The sequence below is a fragment of the Falco cherrug genome, chromosome 4 (assembly GCF_023634085.1).
Source record: "Falco cherrug isolate bFalChe1 chromosome 4, bFalChe1.pri, whole genome shotgun sequence".
NCBI lineage: Eukaryota > Metazoa > Chordata > Aves > Falconiformes > Falconidae > Falco > Falco cherrug.
In genome coordinates this window covers 11,451,464-11,469,153 of record NC_073700.1, presented here as the reverse complement: position 1 = coordinate 11,469,153, position 17,690 = coordinate 11,451,464, and the positions used below count along the sequence as shown (strand labels likewise).

At 42.2% G+C, this 17,690-nt stretch overlaps 2 protein-coding genes across 4 annotated transcripts in view; one reads left to right on the top strand and one right to left on the bottom strand.

Moving 5' to 3' along the window:
* Positions 1 to 17,690, bottom strand: part of MGLL (monoglyceride lipase) — a 107,443-nt gene that overhangs the window by 80,222 nt on the left and 9,531 nt on the right. The window lies entirely within an intron of this gene.
* The window catches only part of KBTBD12 (kelch repeat and BTB domain containing 12), a 35,173-nt gene continuing 25,857 nt past the window's right edge, over positions 8,375 to 17,690 (top strand). Inside the window, exons 1-3 of the mRNA XM_005432518.3 lie at positions 8,375 to 10,696; positions 11,637 to 11,907; positions 15,011 to 15,161. Coding sequence (XP_005432575.1) covers positions 9,627 to 10,696; positions 11,637 to 11,907; positions 15,011 to 15,161 — 1,492 coding nt within the window. The 5' untranslated portion in view covers positions 8,375 to 9,626. The remainder of the gene's footprint in view (positions 10,697 to 11,636; positions 11,908 to 15,010; positions 15,162 to 17,690) is intronic.

The window sequence follows — 17,690 nt, the reverse complement described above, 5'->3', positions numbered from 1 at the left end:
AGTAAACTTTATTCACTTCGTTTTTTTCCCTAGTTCTGTTCACAAATTACGTGAAATATGCTTTTTTAAATGATGTCTTAATTTTCCCCCTAAAACCAACAAACTGCTATTAGCAGTTAAGCATTCCTGAAAACTCCCTCCATGGCTTTTGGAAAAACTCTGTAATAAAACCATCAGACTAAAAATCTAGATAAGGAAATACATTTCATTTTTATTTTCTCAGAAGCTGTTATGATCAATCAACGAATTACTATGGTGAATAAATAAATTAATGCCATTTAAAAAGGAATGTTCTGAAAACTCCTTAATGTCTTTCTCAACTAAAAGTATAGGTTCAACATTAATCAATTTTATAACCCTAAATTTTGCTTAATCTTTTTTCCATCCTTGCTTAAACATATGGAGATATAAATAGTGTATTATGGCCCTCTCTATTCCCCTTTGATTTACAGAGTACCAGATCTACAGCTGATGTAAATCAGTGCAGCCTCGCTATTCTGGACCAGTTTAGTGGATCTGCTTCTGATTTACATCAACACAAACTAGAAGATAGTCAGGCCTTAAAATATACACGTAATACTTATATTCTGTCAGGAATCCTTATTTTACACATAACTTCAGCTCTTAGCGATCTAGCAAGGGCAGGAGAAACAGTTTGGGGAAATTCCTCTCAGCTGTAGACAGTGGCTTTGGTTTTGAGAGTGACTTGGGTCAATGAGCAACAGCATCTCCCCTGGTGTGGTACCCAGACCTCAGCGGTACGTGGGAGTCAGTGCGATCATCATCTACACTGCGACGGCCCCAGCTGCCCAGAAACAGCTGCGGCACAGAGCTGTGCCTGTCGTGTGCCTGTGGCAAGCTCTAGGGGAGGGATATAGTCCTCTTGGTGGGCTACTGACGCAAGCGGTGGCCGTGCCACCCCGCGGAGGAGCCGGCTGCTTTTTAGCACGGAGTCTGGCAGGCGGCGGGCCAGGCAGCATGCGGGCAGGGGAGAAGGAGAGCAGCACCGGTGCCAGTCAGCTGCGTCCTAATGTGCCCCTGTGCATGACATTAAATCAGCTCCTTCTCCCAGCCAGGAGCCCAGCAAGGGCTATTTATAGCCCTGGCACCTCGCTGCCCGACAGAAGCTCTGTGCTGCTGTATGAGGTCTCTGTTTCCCTCTCCCACGCACTCTCACGGGCACCTGCCGCTCCCAGCGACGGAAAGGTACATTTAAATCCTTCCCCTACTCAGAGCAGGGAAGAGAAAGGAGTTTGGTGCTGAGATGGTCAGGCAGTGTGGGCATGGCAGGGCCAGGCTGCTCCGGGTGGCTGGGTGTGTGGGAACTTTGTGGGCAGGGGTACTTGAATATATGTCTCGGGGAACCCTTAAAGATGCTGGAGAGGGGGCCTGTACATGGCGAGGCAGGGTCAGCTGCGAGGCAGCTGTGTGGGGAGGAGGCTGTAGGACCCATCGTCGGTGCCAAAACAGAAGCCCTCGCAGGTCCTTACAGTGCCTGCTGTCTAGTTCGTAAAGGAAATGTAAGAGATCAATTACTAAGTCAGGATGGGAACCCCTGAACATCACCCAGCTTGGGGTCTGTCTGCAGCTCTGTGGGCTCTGCCAGCGGTGTGGGAACAGGACCAGCCAGCGGATGCAGTAATTCCAGTGTCGGAGGTCTGTGCACGGCAGGGCTTTGCATACTGCACAAGCCTGCAAACATCTAGACTTGCTTCCAGCAAGGAAGCTGGGAGAAACTGTTACTTCTCCCATCAAGGTATCTATATGTACCTATACATCTGATCCTTATCATCAAGAGGCTGAACATTTTTAACATGAGGCTTCAGCAGGGGCTGCAGGTGTGGCACAAATCCGTGTTCGTGCAGGGGCCATTTTGGAGGTGGTGCTGTGGTGATGCCATGGGTTGCCCTGAATTTTCTTTTCTGTGGGTATGGACATGCCCAGATGTTTGCTTGGTAGTGATTGCAATTGAAACTAGAGAAATTTATAGGGAAGGCTGGACTCAAACAGTAATAATGGAATGCTGACGTCAAGTTATAAGGGTTTACAACTTGCAATTTATTTTAATTTCACTGCTGAGTGACTGGGTTATTAGACATTTTACTAGCATTTGCTCACCAAATGGATACGTACTTCAGAGTTTTCTGCAAATATTAGCAACTAGAGTTCACAGTCTTTTCTGTTGTAAAAATGCAAATAAAGCACAGTTTGCGCCAAGTTATTAAATTACGTTTCTTTTAATTGTGATACATTCCAATTTCCACTGTATGATATAATTGTTCCAGAAAGCCTTTCCTACACTTGCCAGTATGTTTAGATCAATGCAAAAAGAGAAATCTCTAAGACCTTTGCCAGGCTGCTTAAAGAGCTACTGAAATACATTTTAGAAATACATTTTCCTTCTGCTGGCATCTGTCATTGGAAGTGTAAAAAACTTGTGCATCCCCCTTCTGTGAATGAGCACTTTGCCATTTCAATTAGATTTGATATGTAAGAAAAATGATCTGCACATGTGAACTGTAAAAGAGACAGCTCTGTATGTCTGTATATATTTAGCTTCCATTCTTCTCATGCAATTAATGCACATACTTAGCTCAGACTGGGCTTGGTTATAGGCATTTGTTTGTGAACAGAACTACATCCATTTTCTACTTAAATCGTGGGATTCTTTTGACTGATTTCACTGAGCTTTGAATCAGAGTAAGATTAAGGTCAGGTGAAGGCATATTTGAAAAGATGGCCCACAGGGTCTTTCATTTTCAGCTGCTTTGATTTTTTTCATGAATCTATAACAGTTTAAAGAAAAAAAATATGCCTGGTATTTGCTGAGATAGGATCAATATTAATCCAATCCCATATCTAGGCCTCTGTTTTGGCAGTAAACAGAGCCTAAACTGTCAAATCTTTCCAGAATCATAAACAACCCAAAGGCTTTGAAAACTGATCAAAGCATCTTCAGGTCTCCGATGGTCAAATGCGCTCCCAAACACAGTTCTGAAGCTTTGCAGCCTGCTTGAAAATCTCACTGTTAGGTGTCAAGCTTCTCCTAACCCAAAGAGCCTTATTAAGTCCCTTTTTATTTTTAATTAAGAGCAACGAAATGGGAAAGAAAGTAAATAAGCTACTGGGGAAAGGAGAGGCTGTGCCTGTAGCAGTGCAAGTGGAGAGCCCGCAGGCTCTGCTGGCAGGGGGATGCTTGCAGCAGCAGGGACGCAGTGATGCACTCAGGGGAACGCAAACACTGCCACAACTGTCTGCATCGATGGTAGCAGCTTGTAGGTCAGCAGCCTGTTTTTCTGCACTGAGAGCCTCCTTTTACACCACTTGCAGACTGTAACTGGCTGAGCAAGCTCCCATGAGCATGCCTGGCAGCACACATCCCTATGGATAGCTGGCCTATGCTTGGCTATCGCGAGACCTTGGACTGCCTTGACTCAAGCTCCTCAGTATCAGATGGCATGTGTAAAAAAACCACAGGGTGCCACAGGGGCTGAGGCAGGGAAATGGTTAAAATCTCTCTCAGAAGGATTGCTATACTTTATCTTATATAGGCCAATGACATAATTTGATTTGTAGTGCTCACAGTTTCAAAACCCCCAAATTCCTCCTTCCCCGCCAGCAATACATCAATTCAGAACACCTGAAAGGTACCTGCTGTGGGGCTGGTCCTGGGAGATGGGTAGGTTCAGCAAGGAGAGCTCTTTTTCTGACTTTAATGGGAAGCAGCTCACGTCATCTGGCAAACCCAAGCAATTTAAGGCTGAAGTTTTACCTTTACAAGCGATGCAGATGCTTCAGTTCCTAAACTGCACAGTGAGCTTAGGGAGGACTTGGACTTCTGATTAGAAGCCTTTGAAAACCTGAAAATCCTAAATCTCTAAGTGACTAGCAACTGACAGAATATGGAAAACTTCAGGAAAGGTACCCTGGCTGCTAGTAGCTATGGTGATACTTGAGACGCATCCAAACGCTAACATGTCTAATTATCACAGAGAACCATTTACCTGTATGCCCTCTCAAACTGTATAGACATACATTTTCTAAAAAAAATTGGATATTCTCCCGCTTAATGCTCTGCCACAAGTTTGATTTTTTTATCTGGATAGGATGGATGAAATTAATTCAAGAAATAATATCTACGTGTTCCCCGAAACTGTGAGTGACCTTTCCAGCACAGATATCTAGCCACAGACTAGAGATGCTTTCTAGCCTGACCACTGATAACTATTCTCTGAATTTGCTTTTTTCAGCCAGTTAGGCATCTAACTTTTCTTGATTTAGTCAGTTGATTTCATCATAGTTTGTAATGATATCAGGTAGGACCATACCGGTAACTTCACTCAAGACAAAGTATCTAATTTATCCCCTATTTTCCCTGAAAAAATGAAGAAAATTAGATTGGATTGACACAATTTGTTCTTGATAAATAGGTGCTATAGCTGCTTTTATCGCCTTATTACCCTCAAAATTCTTATAACTCAATCATGTAATCATTTCTTCCGGCATCTTTCCAGGTATCAGAATTAAGAGAATTAAGTTCCTATTATCCTATAGCTATGGGAACATCTATAATTCCCTGGAAGCTTCCTTTTTATATATTATTCTATCTTTTCCTTTTACTAAGGTTAGCGTTATTACTTGCCCTTCTCCAGCACTGCAGGATCTTTTGCACACCTTAAAATCTTGATCTTAAATGCCAGCACAGCCTTCATAATTAAACCCCGAGATTATAACATTATTATCATCTGGGTACTGATTTCTGCCTCACTGTGGCTGTCAGCCAAATGTCATAATGCATACAATTAACAGATTTGCTTCCCAGCTTACTGATAACAAAGGAAGCACAAATAATTCATAGGCAGAGGCACCGGTTCTTTGATGTGACTGAACTCTGATCCTTTCAGCACCTGAAGGGAGGCAGGCTGAAGACAGGGCAACCTCATTAAGGCGAAGAACAAGAAAGCAAGCAAGCAGAGGAGGAAGAGGAGGATGCGGGAGGTGCCCCCTGCGCCGCAGCCCGCTGCCCCATGCTGGCTGCTGTGACCTCTTCTGGGCCAGGTCCTGCAGCTCCCACCCTCCCACCACGGCATGGGAAAGGGGAGATTCCTTGGGACTGGGGAAAAAGAAAAACAAGAAAAATCTATGTCCTGGGCAAAAATACAGAAAAAATAATGTTTCTAATTACAAGGTAGCTTCCCCCCACTCCCCGAGAGGTTAAGGGAAATTCCTGATGAGATACTTCCATCTGGTTTACAGTCCCTTCGCACTGGGGCAGTTCAAAGAGGCTGCAGCGTAACTGAGAATTGAGGACAGCATTTATTTATAGTTTGATAGCCTCATAAAAGCTGTAGAGCTGAGCTCACAGCAGTGCGCTTATTTATGTTTTGAACTGTTCATGCAGCACCCTCCTGCCTTGCAAAACGTATGCTGTAGCTCCTGCATAAAATTATACATGACTCTTCATACGGTTCATGACACAAAGGAGGAAGAAAGAAAAAAAAAAAGTTAAATTAGACTAACAAAACAGCTGATATAAAAATTAAAGTAGCAGCCAGAACTGAAGGAAAATTAACAACCTGACTCTGAAATAAAGTAACATCCAATGAAGATTTGTACCTGAATCCATTTTTCACAATAGAAGAAAAAAAAATCCCAAAACTCTGAATAAGGCAATAACTCTGATTTCAGCTCCTGGTGACATTACAAAGGATCCGAACCTTGCACTGCAGGTTTTATAATGACAACCCACCCTCTGGCACAATCTCACTATAGTGTCTCACTGCAAATTATATTTGTATCACATTTATCCTTTCTTTTAATATCAATGTACCATCTTTTTTCCTCTGTAACCCAGAGGGGAAAGCAAAGCGGCACCATTTCATTATTACCCTTTAATAGTCTTTCCAGTGATATAAGGGAGAATATTAATATCCTTCCAATGACCTCACCTAAACACTGCAAAAAGCCAGGAGGGGAGTGACAAGTTTGTAGGTAATGCACAGGGATGAATTTCTGGAGTTAATGAAAGGATTTCACCCCTGGGTTTCAATCCTGTTTTCTTTTTAACCTTTTAGCTTCAGCTTTCTCAGCTGTAGGATGGAGAAAGTAGACACATGCAAGTCGACAGCATGATTTTGTTGAGTACGGTTCAGTCAGGAGCTTGGTGTGCTGTCAAAGCCAGGAGATGAAGACGGTGCATTCTTAGAGGAAAGGCAAATACCATCTTCTTGAAAGTGTGAGGTGAGGAGCTCTGCCTGTAGCTGTGGCTGGGGAAGCAGCGTTGCTCTGCAGAGCTCCGTGAGGTGGGTGAAGAGGAGGTCGGGGGGTCGCAGATGATCTTGACTGCAAGGTGGAGACCCCTTGCATGATTCAGCCCAAGGATGAGGCGATGGTTGGGTATGGACCAGCTCCAGGAGAAGGGAGGCCATGCCCCCTTCCACTCACAGGCTGTACATAGCTCTGCTGGTGCTCCTGGGGAGGATGCCCAGAGCTGACCCACCAGGTCTGCGGGGGGGCAGAGGAGACCACCCCGCACTGGGTGCACATGGGCAGTGCCCTTCATCGCCAGGGTAGTGGTGTAGGGCTTATCCATCAGATAATTTGTGCCTAAAGCGGTGCATAAATGGCACGAGCTACACTGTTCTTTAAGATTCCTATTGCTAATGTCTTAATGATGAAAGAGAGGAGAAAACGGCTGTGAGTATGTTGTGCCAGATATCCTAATCACTGGTAAATGAACACATAAAATTCGCAAATCTGATGAACGGTGTAATCAAAGACAGAGTTGCTCTTAAGAAAGCTAAATTAACAGTGAAAGAAAACTTGAAGGTGACCAGCAAAGGAAGTGAAATCATAACTCACTTCTACATGCTGCTGCTTCCTGATCTGTGCAAAAATCTGGGAAAGATGATGATGATTAATCATCTCACTTGTTCTTCACATTAAAAATGCACATTTTGTCCATTATGGAAAAGCTGGAGGATTTGTGAAGCTCTGACATCACAAAAGAGAAAGAAGAGAAGTTGATCAGTTTGGAGGAAAAACCCTGGTTAGTCAGCTTGCTGAACAGGATTGGGGTCTTGTTGGTAGTTATTAACACTTTCATCCAGATGGAAAGTGAACAACTGGCTAAAGACACTACAGCTCATCTGCTTGAAATATGTGTGCTTATGATACATGATCTTTGAGATGTGGTGTGGTTCCTTTATCAAAGTGCAGTGAAGATCAAGTATTGTGTGGTGATACAACAACACAAGGGGGGGGGGGGGGGGAATAAACTGCCCATCTAATTATCATGTAGGGCAATTTTCTATCTCAGAAAAGCCTTCTACTGACTGTAAGGACTGCTCCAGAGGCACTTGATGCAAGATTAAGACCTATGTTTTCTAGATTTTGGAAATACCATGGCTTTATTTTTTATATTAAACTTACTGCCTTTGATTGATTTTTAGAAGTACCATAAGAAGAGCTCAGAGCTTGGCACACACTCAGACTATGAAGTTAATGTTTTGTCTTCCAAATCCATTTTTAAAATCTGGTAATAACCCAGATTCATTTCTCTGATTTGTTGCTTCTACTTACCAATTTGGAATATGGAAAGAATTGATAAAATCAAGGAAATGCTAGTTTTCAAGCATGCCTAGCTTTTAATTTAGCACTCAAAGTGAGGGATCTATGTAATTTGCTAAAACAGAATGATGACTACTTCTAAAAACAACCGAACAGCTAAAAGAGTAGGTCTGAGATTGATGATGTATCTGTAGATTTCCTTTTCACCTGGGAAATAACTATGGTATTTTTAAAAAATCCATCTATCTAGATCTGCAGAGAAATCTGGACCGTTTGTTAAAATACCTTTAAGTGGATTTAAATAATGTCATATACTCATTTTTTATGTTCATACCTATTTCTTTAATGAAACTAAGACTACACTGTGTGCTTCCAGGATGTGAGAAAACTGGTTCAATCCGCCATACAAGACCACAATCCTGCAAATATTTAAGCTGGTGAGGAATGTTACTAATTCAAATAGTCTCATTAAGCAATTCATAGCCTGTTTCCAATGTGTTTCAGACATGGTTATACCACAGCTTTAGGACTTGTTCGTGTATTGGTGATTCATGACATGAATCAAGGGATGCATTTCCACAACAGAACTGCCTCCTTCCCACATTAGAGACAAACACTTTGTTAAGGGCTGGTGTCCCTCAAGTGATGGGGAACAATCACTCTCCCATTGACAGCTCTACCAATGTACCTCATGTTCTGCAGCTTGCTGATCTGAACACCAGACAGGTTCAGTAAAGCCCACCCCCACCCCACCCCAAAAAAACCAACAAAAAAAACCAACACAGAAATGGGACCAATAAGTTCCTTCTGTTTTCCCATAAATAAAACTAAAGGGAGTATGTGAATAATTATATTTTAATTTAAAACCCCATTTGAGCTTACAGTAAGTGGAACCAAACCTCTGTGAATCTGCAGCACTTAAACATCTCGCTGAGAAGCAGGAGGACAGCTCAACAGCTGGACCCTATTTACTAATCCTTTGTTTATCCCAAAGCAAGCCAGTAGCAACCCTGTAGGAACCAGTGACCTACACTTTGGTGTGAAAGAGTAAAGAATCTGGCCAGCTGGACCAAGTTGCTTCCTGCCAATTCCACCGCATACCTCAGGGGTGGAAGCTGTCCCTGCCTGCATCACTGCCTTGGCTCCCTCAGCTCGAAGCCTGGGCAGAAAGCTACTGGTAAATTGGGGTGTGATGGGGCCGGGACAAATCTGTTGGTAGAGCAATGAGGTTGCAGCTTCCTAACTGCTTTGCAGAGGGCTTGCAAATTAAAATCACGCTGCAAACTGGTAGCCAAGTCTGGTGGTAAAGCACAGTATTAAACCCAGCCAACTGGGTTGTACTAGTGGCTTTATTTCCCACCCGCTTTGCAGAGGTGGAAAAACTGTAAAAGCTAATGAGAGAAGCAAGATTCATGTTTTTGCATTTTTTTAATCTTGTAAAACCCTTTTCTGAAGGCTCTGCTCAGGCATAGCTCCTGGTTTGAGGGGAGCAGTGAGCACTGGAAGGGCACCGCTCCGCTGCAGCTGTCTGACGTAAGGGGCTGTTGGAAACGTAAGGTACTTTCAGCATCTAAGCAAGGACTAATGTCCTTCAGGTGCATGTCGGAGACAAAACTTGAATAGCTGAGGGATTAAGGGCCTGATCTAGACTTTATTAAATTCAGTGGAAAACTTTCCCTCAATTTTAATAGGCTCCGGATCAGGATCAGGGAATAGAGGGACAAAGCAGCTGGAAAAGACTGTTTTGAAGAGAAATCTGATTTTCTTTAAATAATCACAAAACCTCAGGGGGAGGATTGGATACTGAAGATCATTTGAAGTGTTGATTTTAATTTTATTTTGTCTTAGAGTACTTGAGCCTGAGACCTCACCGTAATTTTGCATACTTTTTATGCATTACTGATTTGTATCACATCCTATGGAAGGCTATCTTTAGATATTAACAGCAGTATAATTTGTTCTTAGTGGACAATGTTATGCTTCTACCTCTAGAAACATTCCTGATGAAGACCTAGAATTCTGAGGAGATTTACAAACAGGAACTTTGGAGATTAACCATGGATCATAAGGGTGAGGAGAAAAGAAAGCAGCGCCATGGCTTGACTTTGTTGGAACAAGTAAAGAGAATGAAAGAATCAACAGAGATCATTGATGTTGTCCTGGTGGCGGAAGGTGAGAAATTCCCCTGCCATAAGGTGGTGCTGGCTGCCTTCAGTCCCTACTTCAAAGCCATGTTTACCTGTGGCTTGGTGGAATGCACACAGAGGGAAGTGGTGCTGCACGACATCTCCGCAGAGAGCGTGTCCGTGATACTCCATTACATGTACAGCGCCGACCTGCGCCTCGCTGATCAGAACGTGCAGACTGTTGCGCTTGCTGCTTATTTCATGCAAATGGAAGATGTTTTCAGTATGTGCCAGAAGTACATGATGGACCATATGGATGCTTCCAACTGTGTGGGCATCTACTACTTTGCCAGCCACATTGGGGCAGAAGATTTAGCTGATCAAGCGAGGAAATACTTGTATCAGCATTTTGCTGAGGTGAGTTTACAAGAAGAAATATTAGAGATTGAATTCCAGCAGCTGTTGACTCTCATAAAATCAGACGATCTGAACATTTCCAGGGAGGAAAGCATTCTGGACCTCGTCATTAGATGGGTCAGGCACAGCAGGAAGTCACGTGTAGAGCACCTTACTGAGCTCCTGAAGCAAGTGAGGCTGGTACTTGTCAGCCCTTCCTTTCTTGTGGAAGCCCGGAAAAGGAACACAATGATCCTGTGCAATTCCGAATGCAATGACATGTTTGAGGAAGCACTGAAAACCATCAAACTATCCAGCCACCCTTCTCTCAGCCTGCGTTACGGCATGGAGACTACGGATCTCTTACTCTGCATTGGCAACAATTCTTTCGGCATTAGGTCAAGACATGGTAGCTATGCAGATGCCAGCTTTTGTTATGCTCCTGCGACACAAAAGACTTACTTCATTTCCTCTCCAAAGTATGGCGAGGGTTTAGGATGTGTTTGCACGGGTGTTGTCACTGAGAAAAATGATATTATTGTGGCAGGCGAGGCAAGCGCTGTCAAAATGTCTAGACAAAAGACCCGGAACATCGAAATCTATAGGTATGTACCCTTTGTCAGAAAACCCCAAATTATTTAAAAAAATTAAATCAAATAATATTTCCGGGGACAAAATAAGACCATTAGAAAAAGCGTTCTTTACTTGAAAGTTTTCCCAGAGATTTTGATTACTCTAATCAATTTGTCGCAATTTTTCTTTATAGCACTGAATTATATACATATAACCAAATCTTGATGCTTTTTCTCCTGAAAGAAGGAGGATTTACTCCAGTGGCATCTCTGTGTAAATGAGTTTGGTTAGATCCTACATCAATGTATGTGGATTTCACATTGTCCTTACCCAAATCTCAACATTTTCCTAGGATACTCTTTTCTAGGTTATTAGCAGGGCAAAACAAATAAAGTAAATGACCGAAAGAGTCCAGTAAGACAGGGAAAACACACTTCTCTGTTGATGTTGATGATAGAGATTAAAGGATAATGACTGATAACTTTAAATTCTCATTCTGTTTTTGCTCATATCTCTTTCAGATGCACCCATTTTAAAGAAAACCAGACATTTTCTGGATTAAAGATAAAATTTAAAAATGGTGACAGCATTTTCAAATACAGATACCTAAATTTAAGGAAGTAAATCCATACTGAGGCAGATGAAGTGGCCTTTTCAGCAGTGTTGAGCTCTTGCTCTTCCCACTAACTTCAGTGGAAATTATGATTGAGCAGCACATGTAGAAATAAGGTATTTCTTAACCTTAATTACGGTCAAATATCTTTGAAAGGATGCCTAGGCTTCCTCATACTAAAAATGCTTGGTCTTGCAAACATTGGCCTCAATTTTATAACTTCTCTGTGAATGAGAAAGCTCCTCTTGTCGCTGTGCCCCTGTCTGAATAAACATTGACAATGAAGAGGGTAACATTTCAAAACAAGCTGATGGGACCTCAGTGAACCAGAGCACTTACAACTTTGGATTTTCCTACAGATACCACCAGCAAGGAAACCAGTTTTGGCACTGCCTGTGCACCACTGAGCTCCGTGAACTCTACGCATTGGGCACTATCCATAACGACCTCTATGTAATAGGAGGGCAAATGAAAGTGAAAAATCAGTATCTGGTCACAAACTGTGTGGAGAAGTATTCCATGGAGCAAGGCACCTGGAGAAGCACGGCGCCTCTGCCAGTACCGTTAGCCTGCCATATGGTGGTGACAGTGAAGAATAAGCTCTACGTGCTGGGTGGATGGACACCACAGGTCAAGAAACATGCTAGTTGTTTTGTTTGTGTACTAACAAGCAGTGTTGTGTAATTTTATGGTGCTTCTTGCGTAGGAAGAGTACATCAGTGATAACAAGAATGAATTGCTCACATTCCTCTGATTAAACATCTTTTGTAGGAAAACCAAACAGGGTGAAGAAGAAGAATATCCATCTTAAGGCATCCTCACTGTAAATACCAACTTCAGCAAGGGCAGTTCTTTCATAGGCATGTGCACAGTGAGCAAGAGTTTAAAATGCATCTCCTGTGTCAACATGGGTTCCAGCCTTTCTTTTCTTATTTACCATTCTCTTAATTTCTCTAGTTGTCAGTAAATAATGGTATTTGAATCATACAGGGGCCTTGTCTTCAAAAAGCGTGCACACAGGTGAATTTCAGACAGACTTATATATGAGATTTAAAGCTCACCTCAATATCTCAGGAAGCTTTCTTGGTTGAATAAAGTTAATTTATTTGATTCTCATTATATTATATTTTAAATGAAAAGTCAAAGCATTCTCTGGAAAACAGATTCCTTTAATCAATCCATTTATTTGTTTCAGTTGCCTTGCTCGGCCATGTAAAGCTTTAACAGGAATTTTCAGCAGGGCCACGGCTACCGTATTCAGTCGTACAGGGAATACACAGACCTCTGCTACGAGGAAGATGGATGTTAGGAACACTGCTTGCTCTCTCCAGCTGCTCCCAGTGCAAAATATCTTTTTTAAGAGCATAGCCCATTCTTATTTACTGGTTGATGCAGTTTAAATTTGAGCATTCAAGATAAAGCCCCACATTTACTTAACAATGAAGTAAAGCATCTGTAATCCTTATTGCCAACAGCAGTACGTTCAGGCTGTCATCACATCTCATTGGTTTGTGTTCTCTTGAAATAAATTACTGTTTAAAGCATTTAAAAGTGAGATGCATTCAGCAAACAAGATTTTCACCTCTTTGAATATCCTGAGTGCAGGGGTCCCCAAAGGAGACAACAGAAAGATCAGAGAGTATTTCTGATGCTGAAACAAGTGAGCAAGGTTACCCCACTATTTAAAGAATTAAACCATAAAAACACTTAATGTGGAAACAATCTGAAAAAACTTGAACTGAAAGAGATGTCATATAACAAAGACAGATGTTGAAGTCAGACAATCAGCTTTGTCTTTCTTAATAGTTCTCCAGAACAGACTGTAAGAGGGAAAAGTGGCTTAGAAACACAAGTCAGGAATACCGAGCCTAGAATGGTTTTAAAAAAAATACAGGAACCTCAAAACCACCTGAAGTGCATACCTGCTGACCAGTACTATCAGTAACAACACATGGGGGTCTGAGTTTATATATAAATAGGCTTGAGATGAGCAGATTAAAGTAATTGATTAAAACCCATAGTTTTGTAAGATTAGGGCGTACCTGAACAGATCAGAACAAATCGGCTAAAGCTCTCCAAAAAGTGGTTCAAGACCGGCACTGCAGAGTGCTGAATTCTTCTGGTGCCACGTATCTCCCACGCTCACCTGTCAGATGTAGTGACCGCACGCGTGGGGCTACCACAGCTGCACAGTGAAAGCAAATTAGTTCTTCCAGCCAGGAGCTGTCCCCATGCTCCAAGAGCACTGAATGTTCTGTCAATCCTGAACAAATGCTAACGACGCAGCATTGATAGACTGTCATAAATGCATGTGTCCATTACAGGACAGAGATAAATACATGTTCCCTTCCCACTCGGGCTTTGCAATTGAAACAAGGCAAGACAAAGTCAAGCCAGGACATAAAATGACAGCTTAGGAGGGCGAGGGCGCAACTCACAGCAGCATTGCTCTGGCTCAGTGTTGGTCTGGCCTCGCTGACGCCAGCGGAGTTAAAAACCTAAGCTACTCCAGCCCTGGTGACTGGGGGCTCTTAAGATGGAAGGAAGTGCTTGGTGAGGCTGAGAGAGGAAGGTTTCAGACCCCGAGACAGGGAGAAGGGCTGCTGGATGTTATGTTTTCTGTACATAAAGAGCACAGGGTGCGCTGTGAGGTGAACGTTACCACAAAAATGATGTGAATTTACAGCATGTCAGAAGGTGCCTGCTCCTAAGTATATGCTTACTCTGTGCGGAAAATACCTCTTTCAGGGAATAAGTTTGTGTTTCACGCTTACCATGGAGGAAGACGTGCCCCTGGGCCCTCACAGGGAGTAACCATGGGGCTATACATTTACTTTCTACTTTGCCTCCTACTATCTTGTCTGTGACATTAATGTTGGAAAGGCCTGTTGGCAAAGAAAAATAACAAGCAAAGCAAGAACACATATAACACCAACACAAGCAAGCAAAGTAGTTCTCTCCTTCTCACTCTCTATGTGAAACCTTTCATCCCAAAATATTTCAGGATCCTCCCCCCACAGCCTACTGCTTACATTCAAGGGTGTCGTACCCAGAAAACATAATCTGAATTCCCTGCATCATATGAGACAGGCAGAGAAAGGGGAAGATTAGAGAGAACAAGAGGAGTAGGAGTGAGTATAAAAAGAATATTATGGCAGCAAAGATATAGCGGGGGATTAGGAGCTTATTATGAAAACTATTGAAGTTACAGCAGTTAAACAACATTATGCTGGTTAGGCTGACTAAATAAACGTGCAAATGACTTCAGAATAAGTTATGGATATATACAGGCCTGAGAAAGGCCAGCAAAGTACCTCCCTGAAACTCATGGTACAGTCTAAGTAACAGTGGGAATAGATTTCAACCTTCAGCAGGAAGAAAAAAATGTCAGAGAGATTGGTTTTCCCTCTATCATTATTAGGACTTTACAGCAGCCTTGTGAAAAAGGCACATTCTGCCAGAGCCAGGTCCATGAGTATATTGTTATTACCCAAATCCTCAGCTTTATTGCTGCAGAATATAGATGCCCCCTTATTCCTTTGCCTTTACATTGTACTCCCAGCCACAAGTCATGGGTGCTGCTAAACCCTAGTGAGCATGAATCACTTTGCAGCTATAATTGATGTGTTTATGTTATTTATCTGCTGAGCTGTCTGCTGTGATTAATTACATGCAGGCGTGTGCAGAGGCCTCCAAATGTTGTATTATTATATGGCTGTCATATTTCATACAGACGGATCTGCCTGACGATGAGCCGGATCGATTAAGTAACAGAACGTTTCGGTACGACCCAGGCCAAGACAAATGGACAGAAGGTGCGCCAATGAAGTACTCCAAATACCGCTTCAGCACAGCTGTAGTCAACAGCGAGATTTATGTCTTGGGTAAGAGGAAACAGATTTTTAACAGATAGTACCATGACTTTTTCTTCTTTCCAGCAATTTGCCTCAGTGAAGTGAAATATCTCACCCTTTGCTATGTACTGTAGGACAAAGTATGTTGGACTAAATGGATAGCATTTTGCTAGGGTTGTTTTTCCCCCACATCATTTCTTCCTTCCTTATGTAGACCAAATTAAGTGGATGTTTAGTGTTGTGGATTAATGTAACAAAGATACTTCGCTTTTTGAAACTACTTTTCTTTGGAGTACCAGTGTGTTCTATAAATATTAATGAGTTTTAAAAGGTGGGTAGAGGAGCCTTGTTAGCACCGTTTCACAGGTGAGCAGTGAAAAGCTAAGGAATATATCCAGCATCATGAAGGAATGGCACAGGGAAAAAGAATTTGGATCTCCCAGTCAAAATGAACATTATTTGTGGGTTCTGATAAAATTCAATGAATGATTCTCCTCCACCCACCTCAACGCATTGCATTTTTTTGAAAATTAAATATTTCGATTTGTCATTTTTTGATTGAATCTTTTCAATTTTTTGTTTCAAAACAGTATTTTGGTCAGAAGTTTTAAGTGTTGTGTGAAAGAGTTCAATAATCTACCCCAGAAACTTTTGTCCCAAAATGATCCCCATCCCTATCCCCCCGTTCTGCAGTTCATCCGTAACACGACTCTTTTCCCAAAGAGCTTCATGGCCTCGTCCCAACCTCCATCCAAGCCAACATAAGGAAAAACACCTGTTTCTGAACACTAGCAAACACCTCAGAAGGTGGCAAGCAAGGGATTTTTCTGAAGAGAAGATGATGATGTAAGGTAGGGAAAGGCAGATGGATAAGAAGGGCATTGCAGGCATTGGGAATGATATGGGGAAGAAGTTGAAAGGGGCATTTTGGAAGTGGAATAGGAGCCAGAATGTTGTCTAAGTGATGGGGAGAGGGATTATAGATAGGTGTACGACTGGAAAGTTCTTGAAGAAGTGGGAAAAAAGTTCCTATAGTCAATTCCTCCACAGGTGGGCTATGAGTGTTGTTATTCATGCCCTTCTGTGCTCCTGTGCCCTGTGGGCAGCATCAGACATGAAGAAGGCAGCAATTACATCAGGATTTTTCAATCCCTTCTGCTTCAAACTACTCCTGCGTACAAGCTTATCAAAGTGAACACAATAAATATGGCCTTACCAGCTTAATACACCTCCTGTATAAGGGAAGTTCTGGGTTTGTCTGGGTTGTTATATACCATGGATAAAGGAGAGTTTGTTTCTGGCATGTAATACAGAAAGCGTTTTGCAGGGGGTGTCTTTAATAAAGGTGTCTGTGAAGTAGAAGGGGAAAATGGCTTTAAATGCCGCATTTGGCTTCTTTTAGAGAAACTTCTTTCTCTGAAGTGGCTTGAGACAGGCCCATAGGCACAACCAGGAGAAAGAAGCCGGCATGGAAAATAGAGTTTTGCAAACAGAAATCCATTTCGTTATTGTCAAAGGTTAGTGATAGAGAGCGTCAGTATGCTGTTAAATAATGAGAGTGTTGGCTGCCCAGGTTCAAAGGTGCTTCAAAAATGTGGAACCTCTATCCTTTGTAAAAGGCTAAATATATATATAATTATTTATACTGACACTGATGCTGTAAGGGGGCAGCAGAAGCAGCTGTAATCGTTGGGAAGAGCAAGGCTGTATTCACGTGTTTCAGTAAGAAGTGCTCTGAGATTGAGACCACAAATGCTGTGATGACACAAGAGAGTCAGGCAGACAAAAAAGAGGCCGCCTTGGGATGCATGTGATAAAACAAACTGACAGTCTTCTTCACAGCAAGCCTGACACTGAGACAAGGAAAAGGACTGGCTAATAAGGAAAACTGCATCCATTTTCTTCCCTCAAAATCTCACAAAGCAAGAAACATATCTGAGTCGTTACAATAATGAAATGTACAGATTGAACACAAAGCACAGTATTAAATCTGAAAAATGCCTGTTTAAATGGCACTGAGGAAAGTTCATGGTGTCACAGACCTTCACATAAAAAAATAGAAAGTATAGTTTTATTATGTATAGCTGCCAGTGCTGCAGTATTTATTCATGGAGCTGAATATTGACTTGAATTCCTTCTTATGTGCTAGCCAGTACCAATATTTTTTTTTATTATTATTTCAGTTTTTGGTCAGAAAATCTTTGCTAACAATCAGACTGGTGCATGGGCCAGAACAGGCTCGTGTTCTGTCTCCACCACTTTGTTGGTTCACACACCTTCCCATGAGCAGCCCTTATTCCAGAAGTCCTAAGGGAACCAACACAATCCTGAGATTAACAATTTGCCACTAAATGTAATTAAATTTATGTAAAGGCAGTGTTTCTTCTCAGTTTTGACAGTGTAAATCTGGGATAATTTCACTGTAATGAACAAACTTGCTTGTGATTTCTACCAAAGGTAACTAAGCTCACACGCTGCTCCGGGGAGCAGATTTTTGAGACTGTGCGATTTTTACCATTGCACTTCTGAGTCTGCCTCTGTTCTGATGTTGCACCTCTA